Raw genomic sequence first — 20,028 nt, 5'->3', positions numbered from 1 at the left:
TTCTATCTAAGGGAGATTGGAAGATTATGGACAGTGTCCCCCTCAATTTCCACCATTACTTTCCTCGGTATCTTCAGATGCAATTCCATCAGGATGAGACAATTTGTCCACTTTAGGTACTACCAGCCTTTCTAAGTCCTCTTCTTAATCTATCTTTATCTCATCCAGTATCCCAGCAACCTCCTCGTTTACCATAGCTTTGGCAAAATCATTTTCCTTGGTAAACACTGATGCACATTACTCATTTAGTACCTCTGCCCTGACCAACAGATCTCCATTTTGTGTAGAATCAGCCTCCCCACACCTCTGATATCCCTTTTACTGTTAATACGCTTATGCAAAACCTTTGGATTCAATTTATATTAGCCATCAATTTATTCCCATACTGTCTCTTTACCCCTCTTACTTCTTTAATTTGTCCTCTGTATATTTTACATTCAGCCTGTGTTTTATATGCTACGTGAGAACTGAATATTAATGACCTACCTGTAGGATGTATTTGGAAGCCTAGCACTGTTTGTCACTCCCTAAATTACTCAGCAGATCATGAGATAATGGGCAGAATCCTGTTGGTGTTGGGGGTTATGCTGCTGGCTAGAGAGCCAGCGAGAGACCCACACTAGCCTCTTTTCAGGAAGGCCCGCCAAACCACGTGCCAGTCAGGCAGTGGCAAAGCCAGCGGCAGGCCTGCCCCTGGAATCAAGGCCCGGGGGTGGAAGTCTCACCTTCCGAGAGCTGCCAGCCAATCAGAGCTGGCTGCTCTTGTGCTCAGCAACGACACAGGGGTGGCTGAGGATGCTGCCAGGAGGACAGGCATTGGAGCCCCAGAATCGCAGAGCGACCCAGGCTGCAGGTAAGTAAGGTGGGGGGTTTTGCAGAGCGATGGGTGTAGGGGGGTCGGCAGTAAGGTAATGGGAGTGACTCTCAGCACAGCCCACTTGCTGATGTCCAGTTCTTCAATCAGACACTGAGTGCCTTTGATCGAGGGACCACCCTCCTGCCACCACCCCGCCTGCCGCGCCGCGCCCCCCCCCACACAAGAGGATACAAGCTGGCCACATGATTTTAGATGCTGCGTATACTGTATGGCAACAGGCCCGTCTGCAGCTGGGTTAATACCAGAGGCGGTGGGATAAGGCCTTTAAGTGGTCATTAATTGGCCACCTAAGGACCTTGGCTGGAGGGGCGGGAAGGTCGACGGTGGGCCTTCCCACCCAGAAATTAATTCTGGTGGAGGTGGAAAGGTGGCAGGGTTCCGGTATGCCACCATGCTGCCTAATTAAATGCCTTTCCTGCCTCCAAGCTCGCCACCAGAGAGAGCAGAAGATTCCGCTGAGTGTGTTTAAACAATGACTGTAGCGTTTACAATTGTCCACCTACCATACTTCAGTCCTAAATAGGCTAAGGTTGCCAACCCTCCCAGAATGGCCAGGAGTCTAAAAGAATCGGCATCAATCTCCCTGTGGCCAAAGAAAGCATTCCGGGAGATGTTAAAACAACATTGCAAGCAAATTAGTCACATAATTCAACATCAGGAACCACCAAAAAGGGCATGAAATTACAACTCCCATCATCATGAGATATTGCCATGCAGTGACATCACATCCAGCATAGTGCCACCCAATCAGAAGTGAGATCCCAGTGGAACCAGGTTCCTATAGAGACACTTCACGGGGCAAACAATGTGCTCCTCCCGCTGTGGGGTATCTAGCCTAGAGCCCATGATCGGCGATAGAGTTCAGCAGTCTGCAGCAGTTGATATCCCCTGCTCCTACTAAGGCCACAAGTCCATCTCAAACCTGGAGTCTATTGTTGTCAGGAAACCGCTGGCAACTGATTTGTTTCATTTTTCCAGGCAAAAGGCCAGGTAAGTGTGCATTGTTCCAAGTGACCCTGCAGGTTCCAAGTAGTCTGGCAGAGGAGAAGTCCTCTGTTGATGATCTTTGATTTGCACTAGGAAGATCAAAGAGTGGGCTGAGGAGTTACTGCTGACCAAATGGCACAGGGATCTGTCTCCTGCGAAAAACCCACCAGCCTGTCGCAGGAGGACACAACACGGTCTTGCATTTGGGAAAAAAATACAATAGGCAGAGCAAACATCTACCAGGAAGCATCCTAACTTTTTAATCTTTAAATTCACAATTAAAAAATAATGAATTAAAAATATCAATGAGGAGGAAAATGATTCATGGTTGCATTAGACCTTAAATTCACCAAGAAACAATTTCTCTTGCATGCTCCCCGGAGATGTCACCCATAGAACCCACTCGTCACGCCCACTGACATCTCCCAGAATATGTTCGGCCAGAGTCAGCAACCTAAAGATAGGCTGCAGCACTCTTCATACCACTTGTACTGTAGCACCAGCTAATCAACACTGTATAATATTACCCACTATAAGAGAAAACAATTGCAGAACTCAAAATGAAAGGCAGAGGAAATAAAACCAATTTAATTACATATTACTTCAGATTTTATTCTCCCATGTTGGCATTATCCTGACAGACTTCTAAAATGAAGGAGATTACACCCCAAAGATGAGGATTTGATTTGAGTAATCTCCAACAATGTGGAGCACAAGCAAGAAGAGTTTGCAAACTCAAATTCAGACAGTTTACAAACAATGCTGTGTAGCAATTCAAAGTTCAGAATAATTACAAGGCACTCAAACCACCCAGCAGGTAAATTGCACACAAACATCAATGACACAAAGCATAATAAAATCATTACAAAAGCGGCTGTTAGGGCCTTCAGGCTTACAATACTAGCAACAAACAAACACCATAACACCAAAACACCACAGCTCCAAAAACCCGCCACCAAACAAAACACCTTCAAACACTAGAATCATAACAGTAACAGCGCAGGAGGGGGCCATTTGGCTTGTAATGTCTGTGCAAGAGCAACTCAACTAGTCCCACTGACCTGCCCTTATCCTCCCGCTGCACATCTTTTTCTTTTCAGGTGCTTATCCAATTCCCTTTTGAAAGACCATGCCAAACCCCACCCCCACCCCACACAGTATCTGCCTCCACCACACACTCAAGCAATGTAGTCCAGATCCCAACCAATCACTATGTAATTAGGTTTTCCATCATGTCGCCATTGATTCTTTTGTCAATCACCTTAAATGAGTGGCCTCTTGTTCTCAAGCCTTCTACCAGTGGAAACAGTTTCTCTTTTTTTACTCCATCTAGACCCCTCTGAGAGGGTCTCTATTTTGAGGCACACTCACGTTTTCCTACCTGCTTTTCGGCGGGGCTGCTGACGTTCTAGCAGTGGTTAGAGCCCTGTAATAGGGCCAGCAGCATCAGAAGCCTGTCTGCAATCCTCATTTAGATGGGGAGCATTTTATCAAATCTCTTCTTAATCTTCCCTACTCTAAGGAAAACAATCCCAGCTTCTCCATCCACAAAACTGAAGTGCCTCATCCCTGGAATGATTTTCGTAATTTTCCTGCACCATCTGTAAAACCTTCACATTGTTCTTAAAGTGTGGCAACCAAAAATGGACGAGGGGCAAGATTTTGCCATGGGCTTTGAGACCCTGGCTTCGGGGTCCCGAGCCCACACTTGCTGGGAACCAGGCTAGAGGAGATATTTTCCCCAGAGGCGATCTCCTAATTGACCACCTCCAAGCTCACCATCCAACTAAGGACTGCAGGCAGGATCCCAGTGCTGCTGGCCCAATCACAGGCTTCTAACCACAGTTATAGAAACTCAGCAGCCCCAGCGAGAGAGCTGGATGCTGCCAAAGCAGGTAGGAAAACATAAGGGTGTCTCAAAATAGAGATACCTTCAGAGGGGTGACAATTAATAACGTTTTTAGAGGAATCAAGCAGACAGGCCCCTCCGATTGGCAGCATTAGCTGCAGGTGCGGCTTTTACTGCCAGTGGTCCCTCTTTATAGGATGGAGCCTCCAGCTCTAATAGCGCCCCGTCAAAAATGCTGCAGAAAGGTCACCATTAAGCTGGCAGCCTCTACATGTCTACAGGTCGCTGTTTCATCTACCTCATGTCCACCCATGCCACCAGTTTGTCCTTGATCACTATCTTCTCCACAGTTTATAACGCTTCCAAGTTTTTGTCATCTTCAAATGCCATGCACACTCATGTCTCAGTCATTAACTTGCATCAAGAAAAGCAATAATCATAGCACCAACCCCTGCTGAACCCCACTGTATACTTTCCTCCAGTCTGAAAAACAGAAATTCACACTACTCTCTGCTCTCAGTCACTCAGCCACCTTCATATCCATGTTGCCACTTTCCCTTTTATTTCATCAGCTTCAACAATGCTGGCAAGTCTATTATGTGGCACTTGATCAAAAGCTTTTTGGAAGTCTATGTTCACCACACCAAGTGTATTACACTGATCAAACACCTCTATTACCTAATCAAAAAATGCAAGAAAATTAGTTAAACACAGTGCTGGCTTTCCCTAATTAATCTGCACTTGTCCCGGATTTTCTAAAAGCTTTTCCACATCTTAAGGTTAAAGTCATTGGCTTGTGCTGACTGGGTTTATCCTTACGCCCTGGTTCTCCCTTGTATTATCAACCTGACATCTGTCAAGTGCTCCTTTTATCAGCTTCATCTTCCTCCTTATCTCTCTTACATCCAGGGATCTCTGACTTTGCTTGCCCTACCTTTTCCCTCCATGGGAGTGTATTTTGACCGTACCTGAATTATTTCCTCTGTAAAGACAGCCTATTGCTTTGTTACCATTTGGCCTGCCAATCTTTGATTCCAAAACAAAAACAGAATTACCTGGAAAAACTCAGCAGGTCTGGCAGCATCGGCGGAGAAGAAAAGAGTTGACGTTTCGAGTCCTCATGACCCTTTGACAGAACTTGAGTTTGTTTTTTATCTCTGTTTTAATCTTTGATTCCAATTTACTAGGGACAGGATTGTTCTCACCCCACCGAAATTAGCCCTCCCCCAATCTAATCACAATAACGATTCCGATTCCATTCCATAATACATCTATCAATCCTTCTATGGTCAACAAGGTCCTCACGGAAAATTGTTACCTTCAACTTAAAAGTTGCAATCTCTCATGTCTATGCGCTGCGCTTGTATTTTCTGATTTTTTTTCCTTGTTTCTTCTCACAGCAAATAAAGAGGTCACTTTGGAGTCACAACTGCTCCAACATCCAAAGCAATAGCAACCGATTTAAGCTATATGTTTAAAGCTTCACTAAAAGGCCTTCTCTATTGCCTTTGAATGCATTGCTCTCTTGTTTTCCCCCTGTTCTTCAGGTAGTGAAATAACTTTACGAATCCAACAGCTAAGTGGACTGTAAAAACAGCAAGAATAATACAGAAAAATTAAACATTGAAAAGGAAAACAGAGAGCAAAGAAAAACAGGGAAAAGAGAATGAGGAACTGGAGAAAAGAATATAATAATTTTATTGACTTTCTCCTGCGGTCCATGTGACATTTTGTCATTTTTAGCCAGATTTATATTTCGAGAGTGAATTGGCACCTCAGAAATGGTAACTGAACATTCTCATGTGAGAAAAGATCATTGACAGTCCTGACAAAAGACCATACCTTAAGAGAACCCTTTCAAAAAAAAATACAACATCCAACTGAGCAACAAGGTAATTCTTTCTTATGAGGAGGCAATGACATAATGGTATTGTCAGTGGACTAGTAATCCAACGGTAATGCTCTGGGTTCAAATCCTGCCACAGCAGATGGTGGAATTGGAATTCGATAAAAATTTGGAATGAAAAGTCTAATGATGACCAAGGAACCATTGTCAATTTTTGTGAAAATCTATCTGGTTCACTAATGTCCTTACATATACCATCTGGTCTGGTCTAGCAATGTGGTTGACTTTTAAATGCCCTATGAACAAGGGCAATTAGGGATGGACAATGAATGCTGACCTAGCCAGCGATGTCCACATCCCATGAATGAATTTTTAAAAAAATCTAGACTTGTAGAATGTACGCTTAAAAAAAAGAGACGTTGTTGAAGCTTTTCCTCTTACATTCATCAGGACGAATGCAAGGAACATGTTCAAGTATTGTGCATTTTTTGAATCACCCGGGAGCATAGGGTACCTATTGTTCCCCATTGCTTTCTCCATGGCAATGCCTCAGCCAATCAGAGTCGACTTGCCAACCAATCAGCACCCTTTCCTCCTGTAGTATGTATTGCTATGATCGTTTGTACTTTGGCATTTTTGCGTTTGCCCTGATGAGTGCAACATGAAAAACTTTGGCACATGTCTCTCTTTTCAACAATATTCAAGTTCTATACTACCAAGTGGCTCACTGTATCATATGTTTCATTTTTTCCATTACAAAACAAGATGGGTTCTCAATATGAGCTTTCATTGTTGACTAGAATATGAAACACTGCGAAATACTTGAGACAAAATGAAATGTGTTTAATATTCAACTCACCTGGTATTTTTCTTTCTCGATACCTCCTCCTTCAGATCTCATAGACCTGTCAATGATGAGGATCCACTAAGTGTGACAATTTTTCGTGGGGCATTGCTGGCTAGGCCAGCATTTATTCCCCATCCCTAATTGCTATCCCTAATCACCCTCGAGAAGGTGGTGGTGAGCTGCGTCCTTGAACCACTGCAGTCCATATGGTGTAGGTACACCCACAGTGCTGTTCGGGAGGGAGGTCCAGGATTTTGCCCCAGTGACAATGAAGGAACGAACGGCAACATAGTTCCAAGTCAAGATGGTGTGTGACTTGGGGGAGAACGTGGAGGTTGTGATGTCCCCATGCATTTGATGCCCTTGTTCTTCTAAGTGATAGAGGTCGTAGGTTTGGAGGGTTTGGACTTATGAACAGCAGGAATAATGCAGATCGCAAACCCACTTAAACGCTGCTTATTTTCACAAGTGGTATTTATCAAATTCGATCGTATTATTAAACCAAAAAAAATGACTGTCATTTCTAATGAGTAAAAATTGCTGATTCTGCCTTGTGTGGTACCTCTGAGATACTCATTAGTTATCTTATTACCACTGCAGTGACTCATCACTTTCCTGGGATATGGAATTGTTATCAACACTCACATAAATTCTACAATGTCCCACATGGAGTCAGAGATTTCAAAATGGGTAAGATAAAAATCAAATGTGTTACAGATTATCAACTATCGAACAGGCCAAAACCAATTAGCCAATTTCTTGGAAAATAACATTAGCAGTTCTAGAAATCCTTGTAACTATCCTTGTTTAAAAACAAATAAATTAAGAAGTGCTGTTTGGAGGCTAGATAAGTATGTTATGCCTGTCTGTAAATTCCCATTTCAGCTATGAGTTAAATATTTGTCTTACATTCATGCAATTGCTGCTCTTTAATGAACGCAAGAGTATTCTCCTGCAGAATCTACTTCCTTTTCAGCTAATGCCATTGATAGTGTTTATAACTTGCACTACTTTGTCCTCTCCTCTCCTGACAACAGGTTGAAGCTAACATGCAACCAATAGTTGCCCAAGTCACCAATCTTGACCTAGACATAAAAGGCCTATCCAAAATATTGGTGCATAGAGAGCCATCCCTGTGCCTGAATGAATAGGCCTGAGACACATGCAATATTGGGCCTTAGGCTACATTATTATAAATCTGACAAGCTACAGATTGGTATTGCTAACTATTATTTACTAGACTGTTGTTGAACTGGATGGTGATTAGGAGTTTGCCTACTGTCCTCAATCTGTGGTGCCCAGACTAATTCTGATGGCCAAACTGACATCACCCAATTCAACATACAATTGGGTTTGACTCTATGACCATTCTGGTCAGTATGGCAAACTTTCACATTCAACCATGCACGCACCAATTGAGCTACCAGGGAATAGTCATTGGGTGAAGCAAGACACAGTAACTAGCAAGACTTTACTTACGTGAGTGAGATGCTGAAGTGAAAGCGTTGCCGCAAACCTTTGAAGGTTATGAATGACTGTGGAGGGAAGCTCCGAGTGGTCATCTCGCAATATGGCTTCTCATATTCTCCTGGAAGGCAGTCGCACTTGAAACCTCCGACCAGCAGGTTAACACATGTTCCACCATTCCGACAAATTCCAGGAGAACATCGGCCTGATCTGGAATTCACTTCACAGTGGTTACCTGAGGAACAGAGATATTACATTAGTGTTCAGCACAGAGACCTGGTTTTAAACAAAAGCAAAATATGGCAAGTGCTGGAAATCTGAAATCAAAACAAAAAAATGCTGGAAATATTCTGGAAATGCAGGTCTGGCAGCATCCATGGAGAGAAAAGCATAGATAAAAGCTTTCATGACAGGTCACAGACCTGAAATGTTTAACTCTGTTTTCCCCAGCTGCCTGTACTGGTTTTAAATACTTAAATTGCAGAGTAATAGTAATTAACAGCTCATTGCTAGTATTATCCAACGTGGGTAAGAAATGCTTGATGTTAAAGCAGCATAACTGTTATAAAACTTATAAATCTTCCTGAGCTTTTAACATCCTTTTGACAGTACCCTTTCCAAACCAGAATATAGAAACGTGAGTAAGGCTGAAAAAAGAGACATGGTGTTGAAGCTAAAAACAAAAAACTGCGGATGCTGGAAATCCAAAACAAAATCAGAATTACCTGGAAAAACTCAGCAGGTCTGGCAGCATCGGCGGAGAAGAAAAGAGTTGACGTTTCGAGTCCTCATGACCCTTCTACAGAACTAGGTGAATCCCAGGAAGGGTGGTGGTGGTGGTGGTGGTTGGGTGGGGGGAGAGAAGTCCTCCAGGACACCCTGGTCCACTCCTCCATCACCCCCTACTCCCCAACTCCCTCCTATGGCACCACCCCATGCCCACGCAAAAGATGTGCCACCTGCCCCTTCACTTCCTCTCTCCTCACCGTCCAAGGGCCCAAACACTCCTTTCAAGTGAAGCAACATTTCACTTGCATTTCCCCCAACTTAGTCTACTGCATTCGTTGCTCCCAATGCGGTCTCCTCTACATTGGAGAGACCAAACGTAAACTGGGCGACCGCTTTGCAGAACACCTGCGGTCTGTCCGCAAGAATGACCCAAACCTCCCCGTCGCTTGCCATTTCAACACTCCACCCTGCTCTCTTGCCCACATGTCTGTCCTTGGCTTGCTGCATTGTTCCAGTGAAGCCCAACGCAAACTGGAGGAACAACACCTCATCTTCCGACTAGGCACTTTACAGCCTTCCAGACTGAATATTGAATTCAACAACTTTAGGTCTTGACCTCCCTCCTCCATCCCCAACCCCCTTCTGTTTCTTCCCTCTTCCTTTTGTTTTTTTCCAATAAATTATATAGATTTTTTTTTCTTTTTGCCTCCTATTTCCATTATTTAAAAATATTTTTAAATCTTTTATGCTTCCCCCACCCCCACTAGAGCTATACTTTGAGTGCCCTACCATCCATTCTTAATTAGCACATTTGTTTAGATAATATCACCAACTTCGACCCCAAGTGTTCTTTTGTTCTGCCGTCTGTGACATCTTTTGACGATCTGCTTCTATCACTGCTTTTGCCTACAACCACACCACCCCCGTCCACTTCTCTCCCCCCCACCCAACCCGCACCCCCCCCCCCCTCCCCACACCACCCCACCCCACCACCTTAAACCAACTTATATTTCAACCCTTCCTGGGATTCACCTAGTTCTGTTGAAGGGTCATGAGGACTCAAAACATCAACTCTTTTCTTCTCCGCCGATGCTGCCAGATCTGCTGAGTTTTTCCAGGTGATGGTGTTGAATCTTTTCATCTTGCACTCAGCGGGACAGATTTGCATGAGTACCAAATTTCAAAGGGAACAACAATGTACACTGCATGAGAAAAGAGTGCTGATTGGTTGGTAAGTGGACTCTGACTGGTAGAGGCATTGCCATGGAGAATGCACCAGGGAACAAGTGTTTGGTTAAATTCAAAGCAGACAGGGCAACTCCGATTGGTCAAGGCATTGCCATGGGGAATGAGCCAGGGAATGGCTGTTCCCCCAAGCTTTTGTTTAGTTGAAAAAAGGCACACTGTGTGGATATGCTCCTTCTGTCTGCAAAGGACAGGGTCCTGTGTGTTAATATATATAGGTTCATCCCGCATTAGTGAGTCATACTGTGAGCCCAACTGATAATCTCAAATAGTTGTTTGGTAGTACAGAACTTGAGTATCGCTGAGAAAAAAGACATTTTTCATTGAAGCTTTTCACCTTGCACTCATCAGGACAATTCACAAGTAATACCAATGCCGGGTAAGCAACATATTTATACTGTATGAGAAGAGAGTGCTGATCTGGCACACGCATATTGCAGGATTCTGAATGACCACTCTGATTTTCTCACGCAACGCGAAAATCCTACTGCATTGCCAGGCCTTAAGGCTAACCCAGGCATACACATCAGTAAGCCTGACAAAGGTACGGGAACAGTCATCCTTAACAGGAATGACTATATCAGCAAAACACCATTCTGAATGACAGGTCAAAATTCATATCTATTGGATCTGCTGCTCAACATGACTGGACAGCCTTGCTCGAAAATAAACTAAAAAACACAGACGTTTGCTGGACTTTTGTAAGAGCAATGAGCTGCCACGAGATGTATATGACAGGGTTCATCCTCACGGCTCGCTGCATCCGCATACGTATGGGCTGCCCAGGGTGCACAAAAGTGATGTCCCTTTATGCCCTATTTCATCTATGACCGGTTCCGCACAGCATGAACTGGCCAAATGGTTGGGTGAATTGTTACAACCAGTTTTCAGCAAGTTTTCCAAATACATGGTGACGGATTCCTTCACATTTGTGAGGACCATACCATGCTTGCATATCGATAGTAATGCTGTGTCCATGTGCTCATTTGACATTGTTCACCTATTCACCAATTTTCCGCTTAAGGAAGCCATAGATATTTGCGCTGCAGCACTATAATGTGGTGATCTAAACCCGTCACCGTTGCGTGAATCAGTATTCATCGAGCTTATGAACTCAGCAACTCATACAATTGAGTTCAGTTTTAAAGTATGCCCAAATAGATGGTGTTGCTATGGGATCCCCTCTAGTCCCAGCTCTCGCAAACATCTTTGTTGGGTTCCACGAGAAACACGTCTTTGATGGAATGACACCTAACCTCCTACCCCTTGCATATTTCCAATATGTGGATGATACGTTTGCTATATTTAAGTCTGCAGCTGCATGTAATAATTTCCTTGCATGTCTTAATGGGCTCCATCCTGCATTCAAATTCACCTTTGAAATGGAGCAGTCAAATGAACTTCCTTTTCCTTGACATACTAGTTGAGAAATCAGCCAGTCTACTGTAAGTCTACATTCACTGTTCAACAAACGCATCGAGACTTTTACAGTTCCACATGCTATAAGATTTGCCTTATCAGCAACCTCGTAAATAGGTCCCAAGCCATCTGCTCACCATACAAGCTTGATGCTGAAGTAGGATGTATCAAACATATTCTGTGGGATAATGGCTACCCTGATCAGATCATTTCACACCATATATTGCACAAACTCATGGACGGGCCCAAGGCCATCATTTTCGGCCCTGAGAAGTGCCCAGTCTAGCTCAGATTACCCTGGAAGGGCAAAGTATCTCAAAAATTTGAGCAACAGGTGAAGCTATACAGTAGCAACACAAGTGGTATTCGTCACTAAAGAGATGCTGCGGTCAAGCCAAAAAGACGTTCTGCCTATCACACAAATGAGTAATGTTGTATATGAATTTCAGTGCTAGTGTGATGCTAGTTATGTAGGCTGAATGTCCCAAAGATTGGCGGATTGTATCAAACAGCATGTCCTTTCCACATTTTGCAATGGGCAAGGTACAGACCATACACAACCAGCCCGTGCTATAAAACTCAAAACACAGTGCCCAACATTAGATGTGATTCCGCAATTGGACAACATTTGGTAAATAATCCTCAGTGTGCTAAGAATTACGCTGACAACCAATTTAAGATCGCCAGTTGGGCTCATAGTGTAGTGCATTTATGTGTACTGGAAGCCACATATATTAATACACAAGGCCCAGTTGTTTGCAGACAGAAAGAACATGCACACATACTATGCCTGTTTCAGCTAAACAAAATAAGTGACAGCCATTAGTTGACTCACTCCTCAGGGTAATGCCTTGATCGGTCAGAGTCAAGCTGCCTGGTTTAAATTTCAAACAATGCTTGGCAGGTAACTGTCAGCTAACATCAACGGTGCATTCTCCATGGCAATGCCTCTAACAACCACAGTCCACTTGCCAACTTATCAGCACACTCTTCTCATACAGTAAAATATATTGTTTCTCCTGACATTGGAATTTTCTTGTGAATTGTCCTGATGAGTGCAAGATGAAAAGCTTCAACAAAAACGTCGGCTGATGACCTTAAATTGGTTGTCAGTGTAATTCTTGTACTATTAGGATTGTTAAGCAAGTGCCGCCTAATCACAGTATCCAACATTAGCTGTTATTCCATGTTTTGCGTTTTGCAAGTACGGGCTGGTTGGGTACAGTCGATACTTTGTTGCAAATAACCAAAGAAACGTGCTGTTTGATATGATCCACTATCGCTGAGATATACAGCCTACATACCTGACAAGATACCAGCACGTTTATGGACCACATTACTCATTTGTGCAATAAGCAGAATGTTTTTCTGGCGTGACAGCAGCATCCTGTTAGTCCTTCATGGCACAGCCTCTACGAGCCAGAATTCACTTGCCAACCAATCAGCACTCTCTTCTCATACAGTATAAATTGTTGTTCTCTTTATAATTGGTATTCTTGCAAATCTATTCTGATGAGTGCAAGATGAAAAGCTTTGACAAGATGTCTTTTTTTTTCAACAATACTCAAGTTCTGTAATACCAAACGACCATAACAGGTATCCTGACTACTAACCATACTTGTCATTAACTTCGAAAAGAATTTTGCATATGCAAATCTCTGATTTTGGGTATTTTGTAAGGACAACTTTTCAAAGTTGCATTTAAACATCATGGATTGAGGCATACAATCAATGATTCATCATTCTTTATTACACGTGATTGGACTGCACCAATCTGTGTGCTCTTGTACTCTTCTAACGATTCCATCTTTCTCCATTTTTATCTAATTTGATCTTCAATTTGTCTTATAAGTGGATGCTGCACTTACATGGTGGATCAACTGATGGACTTGCACCTTCCTGCAACTGTAATGTTTCAGCTCCCTTGAAACTGCCAATTTTGTCTAAACATTCTGGATATTTCAAAGTTTGGTCATGAACTGAGGTGACAGGAGTAGTGTCTGAGGTTGGTGTATCTTATGATATCTGACTGATTCCACTGATTGTGACTAGTGTGAGGTCATGACATGCCAGATGACCTGCAATCGCTGGGCCTTTAGTTTCCACAATGTGGAACATCTGTAACACCCAGGAGGATTGAATGTACTTGCACTCCAGGACTACAGATCCTGCACATGGAATTAGTGAACCGTGGTACACTGAAAGCTTCACAGCAGTAGGTTTTGCCATGGCCTTCCACGTCTGTGGATATATGTCTTTTAGAATTCACAGGGGTAGTATATTGGCACTTGCCCCATGTCAATCTTGGCCAATAACAAATAGTTATCTTTCTTCGGACAGATAATTTGAATCTTAGCAAACACTTCGGACGGCGTGATGGCAGCTTTATTTTCCACAAGATTCTCAGTGTGAAGCAACACTAATAATTAAAGCCATTATTAGTAATGATTCGATATGTTTACTAGCTCTTCCATCATCCATTTTGATTACACAGTAAATAGCTGAAATGAAATGAGCTGGAAGGCCTAAATGTAACCCAGTATTCTGTGCTGCAATAGTTGATTCTAACTAGGGTTGCAGTACATTAGACTAACCTGGGTAAACAGGGGAACATTACGAGGGTTGCCTCTTCTGGTTACAATGCAGAGACTCCATCATGTGCCCCACAGCTCCATCCCAGAGCTACTAATATTTGAATATTGAGTAAAGATTGGTTTGGATTTGATTATGAGGCCTATTACAGCTAAATAGCTAGCTGGGCCTTACACATGGACGTCAACTGGATGGGATGGTGGCAAGAGCACTCCCTGGAGAATTTTACTGCAACAAGGAATAAATGGTTGGGGGGTGGGATGCGTGTGTGAAGAGGACTACGTCTTGGGAAGGAAAAGAAAATGTGGCGGAATGTAAATGCTCCACCAAAACGTTATCGGCCGTTCTGCACTATAACTCAATACAAACATCAGGCCCAACGGCGGAGAGGGTAAAATTGGCAGAAAGTGAAATTCATTGGAGAATAGATTTCGTGGCACAGAAAATGAATTAGGACCAGTACAATTCCAATAGAGACTTGCTTACATGAACGTTTTATTTCTGAGAACCTTCTAAGGGAGCTCTTCAATGAGGAATTTTCCTCCAAGCTGCATGGCTAATAACCCTATGACACAAGCCGGGGTATATAATTTAGATGTCTTGCTAGTGATGAGGATGTTTTGATGTGGTACTTTTAAACTAAACTAACCAAGTAAAAAACACTGGGTTACATTTCCTTGATTAAAAAAATTGAGAGTCAACGTGAAGCAATTTTAATAAAACAGCATGGCACGCTTCTATTTTTGAACAATTTCAAGATGAATTAATAGATAATTTGATTTAAGCTACTTCAAATTAAAAGGAGTAGACGTTATATGCTTAATGAACTCCTTTCTAACAAAACATAGAATGGGTTACTGATTACTAAAATGATGATTAAAAATACTTAGCTGAGGTAATAATTGCATTTACATGGTAGGAGAACTAAAGAGTGCTTCTAATTCCTTTGATTTAAGCAACTGGCACACTCTTGATAAATAACATTTAAGTTCAAGACTGGGCTTCATTTGTTTTATACATTTGGGAAATTAGAGTTGGTCCCTTAGGACATTCTCTGGGATACCAGAAGCAATTCCCACAAGCTGACTTGTACATGAAAGCACTCCTCGGGTATAATGTAAGAGAAATCTGGGCAAATGTCCAAACAATTCCTTATATTCCTGTATAATTCTAGGTTCAAGTGACATTGCAATTGTGGACAGAAAATATTCCAATAAATCACCAGGAGCTTCTGTATTGTCTGGCAGCAGGCGTGACTAACCAAAGTAAGCATAGCTGTTTAAAAACTCAAAACCCCTGGTTCAAGCCCTTTTTCAATATGCACATTACTAGCAACTGAACAATAATTCAAACAAGCTTTAGTATTTATCATCAAAGCTATTCCGCACCCCATAATTCTCCACCCCTCCCATAACTTCCAAGCCACAGAGGAAGGAACTCGTAACTGTTGAATAAATCACATCAAAGAACATAGAGCAACAAAGGTCTCAGGTGCAATATTTCACAGACAGTCTCCCTCTGTTGTATCTACTGCAGTAGGAGTCCTTCCAAGGGCCTAGATCCAGGTCAGGTTTCATATTTACACAGACAGACATGGCAAGTTCCTGAGTCTATTGAAGGATGATAATAGATTGACAGGGAGGTCTGAAAATGGGTCATACACCTAACATTCAATATTTCATGTCTGGAATGGTGGTGGTACAGGTTGCACTACCAAAAGGTTGTACACCTTAAGTATAAATTTCTCAAAAGCACACCTTGTAACAGTTGTACAGGAAACAGTATACAGAAATCACATAAACATTAACATTTTTGAAATCTGCAGAAATAAAATGCCATTTTATTTTTTTCAAATTGATAATCTTTTACCCCCCTCCAGCCCAAAGGTGATGAATTGGCAGGAGCCTTGCTCTAAGTGTATCTGTGGATACTCACGACCTTGTCCAAGTGGACTTCCTTCACTTGTGAGCGTTAACATTTTAGTGGCGACTGGATATTCAACTGTGGAGTGCATCACCACCAAACCCAATTCATGTGTAGCAAACTGTTACATTGGTTGTTGCCCTGTGTTTTGTGTCTTTACCCACTGGGCCATCAGGAGACTTTTCATTTTATATGAGTTTTTTCACAAATGATAATGGACAAATTTTATTTTGACAGCTTATCGTTTGAGGACCTAACAGGAAGAATATGTTCTAGTTCTGGCACAAAGGATATTGTGGTAATCTGAGATGCAATATGCCTTTAAAAGAATGTGTGCAGATTGACCACGTGATTGCATTACCCAGTTGCTGTGTAGCGCAGGCTATAATATTAATCAGTAGTTTACAATAGGGTCTGGTCTGAGAAGCACACGAGTTAATGCTCTGTTACTTGTGTTAATAAACAGCACGTGCTTCATCCTTGGTCCCTGTGTCTGCAGTATATTGTTTACCAACTCACTCACCAGTAGATAGGCGTGCAACCATGTTCGCTCAGCAAAGCAACCCGACAGAAGGAACATAACAGATATGTTATCACTAAGTGCAAAACAAAAGTACTGTAGGTGTTCAATGATGACGCCAATTTTTCTCAAAAAGTATTCTTATAAGATCACTGTGCATAGACGTACATAAAGATTTAATTTAAAATAAAACTAACTTAATCTTTAGCATCAGCTGTGTCTCAGTTGGTAGAACCCTCGCCTCATCAGAATGTTTTAGGCTCATGTCCCAATCCGGAGAGATGAGCACTAAAATCAAAGCTGACCCTTCAATGCAGTATTGAATGTGTGGAAGGTGCAGTCCATCAGATGAAGCTTTAAACTGAGGCCTCTGGCACTATTTTGAAGAAGAGCAGGACAGTTATACTTCATGTCTTGGCCAATATTTTATCCCTCGATCAACATGATCATAAAACAGATTAGCTGGTCATTTTCATGTTGCTGTTGGTGGGAGCTTGCTGTGTGCAACTTGGCTGTCACGTTTCCTATATTACAGCAGTGTCTGAAGTTCAAAAGTACTTCATTGGTAGTAAAGCACTTTGCGACGTCCTGAGAACATTAAAGGCACTATATTAATGCAAGTTTTTCTTTCTTTTTAAAAAAACCAAACAACCTAACAGCTTGAGGGGAGGTGAGGGGAGGCGATGGCTTCGTGGTATTGTCGTTGGAGGAGTAATCCAGAGACCCAGGGTAATGCTCTGGGGACCCAGGTTTGAATCCCGCCATGGCAGATGGTGGAATTTGAAATCAAGAACAACCTGAATTAAAATTCTAATGATGAAACCATTGTCGATTGCTGTAAAAACCCATGCCCTTTAGGGAAGAAAATCTGCCGTCCTTACCTGGTCTGGCCAACAGCAATGTGATTAACTCTTAAATGTCCTCTGAAATAGCCTAGCAAGCTACTCAGTTGTATCTAACGCTACGAAGACCCAAAAAGGAATGAAACAAGGCGGACCACACAGCATCGGCCTGGGCACCAGAAACGGCAAACTCAGCCCTGTCGACCCTGCAAAGTCCTGCTTACTAACATCTGAGGCTGGTGCCAAAATTGGGAGAGTTGTCTCACAGACTAGTCAAGCAACAGCCTGACACTGACATCCTAACGGAATCATATCTTACAGATAATGTCCCAGACACCATCATCACTATCCCTGGGTATACCCTGTCCCACCAGCAGGACAGACCCAGCAGAAGTGGCAGCACAGTGGCGTACAGTTGGGAAGGAGTTGCCCTGGGAGTCCACAACATCGACTCCGGACCCCCTGAAGCCTCGTGTCATCAGACCAAACATGGGCAAGGAAACCTCCTGCTGATTACTACGTACCTCCCGCCCTCAGCTGATGAATCAGTGTTTCTCCATGTTGAACATCACTTGGAGGAAGCACTGAGGTGGCAAGGGCACAGGACATACTCTAGGTGGGGGACTTCAACGTGATGGCTCAGTAGCACCACTACTGACTGAACTGGCCGAGTCCTAAAGAATATAGCTGCTAGACTAGGTCTGCAGCGGGTGGTGAAGGAACCAACAAGAGGGAAAAACATACTTGACCTCTTCCTCACCAATCGGCCTGCTGCAGATGCATCTGTCCATGACAGTATCAGTAAGAGTGACCACCGCACAGTCGTCATGGAGACTAAGTCCCCCCCTTCACATTGAAGATACCCTCCATCATCTTGTGTGGTACTACCACCATGCTAAATGGAATAGATTTCAAACACATCTAGCAACTCAAGACTGGGCATCCATGAGACGCTGTGGGCCATCAGCAGCAGCAGAATTGTACTTGAACACAACCTGTAAGTTCATGGCCCGGCATATCCCCCACTCTACCATTACCACCAAGCCAGTGGGTCAATTCTGATTCAATGAAGAGTGAAGGAGGGCATGCCAGGAGCAGCAACAGGCATATCTAAAAATGAGGTGTCAGCCTGGTGAAGAGGACTACTTGCATGCTAAACAGCATAAGCAGCAAGTAATAGAGAGAGCTAAGCAATTCCACAACCAAAGGATCAGGTCTAAGATCTGCAGTCCTGCCACATACAGTTGAGAATGGTGATGGACAATTAAACAACTCACTGGAGGAGGAGACTGTACAAATATCCCCATCCTCAATGATGGGGGAGCCCAGCACATCAGTTAAAAAGATAAGGCTGAAGCATTTGCTCAATCTTCAGCCAGAACTGCCGAGCGGATGATCCACCTTGGCCTCCTCCGGAGGTCCCCAGCATCATAGGTGCCAGTCTTCAGCCAATTCGATTCACTCCATGTGATATCAAGGAACAGCTGAAGGCACTGGATAGTGCAAAGGCTATGGTCCTGACAATATTCTGGCAATGGCACTGAAGACTTGTGCTCCAGAACTTGCCATGTCCCTAGCCAGGCTGTTCCAGTACAGCTACAATACTGGCATCTACCTGGCTATGTGGACAATTGCTCAGGTATGCCCTGTACACAAAAAGCTGGACAAATCTGACCCTGCCATTTACTGCCCCATCAGTCGACTCTCCATCATCAGTAATGGAAAGGGGTTATCAACAATGTTATCAAGCGGCACTTGCTTAGCAATAACCTGCTCACTGTTGCCCAGTTTGGGGTTCCACCAGGACCACTCAGCTTCTGGCCTCATTAGAGCCCCGGTTCAAACATGGACAAAAGATCTGAACTTCCCGAGGTGAGGTGAGAGTCACTGCCCTTGACATGAAGGCTGCATTTGACCAAGTGTGGCATCAAGGAGCCCTAGTAAAACTGGAGTAGATGGGGATCAGGGGAAAACTCTCCACTGGTTGGAGTCATATCTAGCACAACGGAAGATGGTTGTGGTTGTTGGAGGTCAGTTATCTCAAATCCAGGACTTCACAGCAGGAGTTCCTCAGGGTCGTGTCCTCGGCCCAGCCATCTTCAGCTGCTTCATCAATGACCTTCCTTCCGTCATAAGGTCAGATGGGGGGCTGTTCATTGATGATTGCACAATGTTCAGCGCCAGTCGTGACTCCTCAGATACTGAAGCAGTCCATGTCCAAACACAGCAAGACTTGGACAATATCCAGGTTTGGGCTGACAAGTGCCAAGTAACATTCACACCTCACAAGTGTCAGGCAATGATCATTTCCAATAAGAGAGAATCCAACCATCACCTCTTGATGTTCAATGGCATTACCATCACTGAATCCCCCACTATCAACATCCTGGGGGTTACCATTGACCAGAAACTGAACTGGACTAGCCACATAAATACTGTGACTATAAGAGCAGATCAGAGGCTAGGAGTCCTGTGATGAGTAACTCACCACCTGACTCCCCAAAGCCTGTCCACTATCTACAAGGTACAAGTCAGGGGTCTGATGGAATGCTCTCCACTTGCCTGGATGAGTGCAGCTCCCACAACACTCAAGAAGCTTGACACCATCCAGGACAAAACAGCCTGCTTGATTGGTACCATATCCACAAACATTCACTCCCTCCACGCATAGTATCAGCAGTGTGTACCATCTACAAGATGCACTGCAGGAATTCACCAAGGCTCCTTAGATTGCACCTTCCAAACCCATAACCATCTAGAAGGACAAGGGCAGCAGATAGATGGGAACACCACTATCTGGAAGTTCCCTTCAAAGTCACTCACCATCCTGACTTGGAAATATATCACCGTTCCTTCGCTGTTGCTGGATCAAAATCCTGGAACTC

At 43.4% G+C, this 20,028-nt stretch overlaps 1 protein-coding gene across 1 annotated transcript in view; it reads right to left on the bottom strand.

Moving 5' to 3' along the window:
• Positions 1-20,028, bottom strand: part of LOC121282394 (cadherin EGF LAG seven-pass G-type receptor 2-like) — a 324,339-nt gene that overhangs the window by 164,130 nt on the left and 140,181 nt on the right. Inside the window, exon 3 of the mRNA XM_041196114.1 lies at positions 7,886-8,108. Coding sequence (XP_041052048.1) covers positions 7,886-8,108 — 223 coding nt within the window. The remainder of the gene's footprint in view (positions 1-7,885; positions 8,109-20,028) is intronic.

This window comes from Carcharodon carcharias, chromosome 9 (genome assembly GCF_017639515.1).
Source record: "Carcharodon carcharias isolate sCarCar2 chromosome 9, sCarCar2.pri, whole genome shotgun sequence".
In the NCBI taxonomy this organism is placed as follows: Eukaryota; Metazoa; Chordata; class Chondrichthyes; order Lamniformes; family Lamnidae; genus Carcharodon; species Carcharodon carcharias.
Note: the sequence above shows the minus strand (reverse complement) of the source record. Positions and strands in the feature narration are given on the sequence as shown.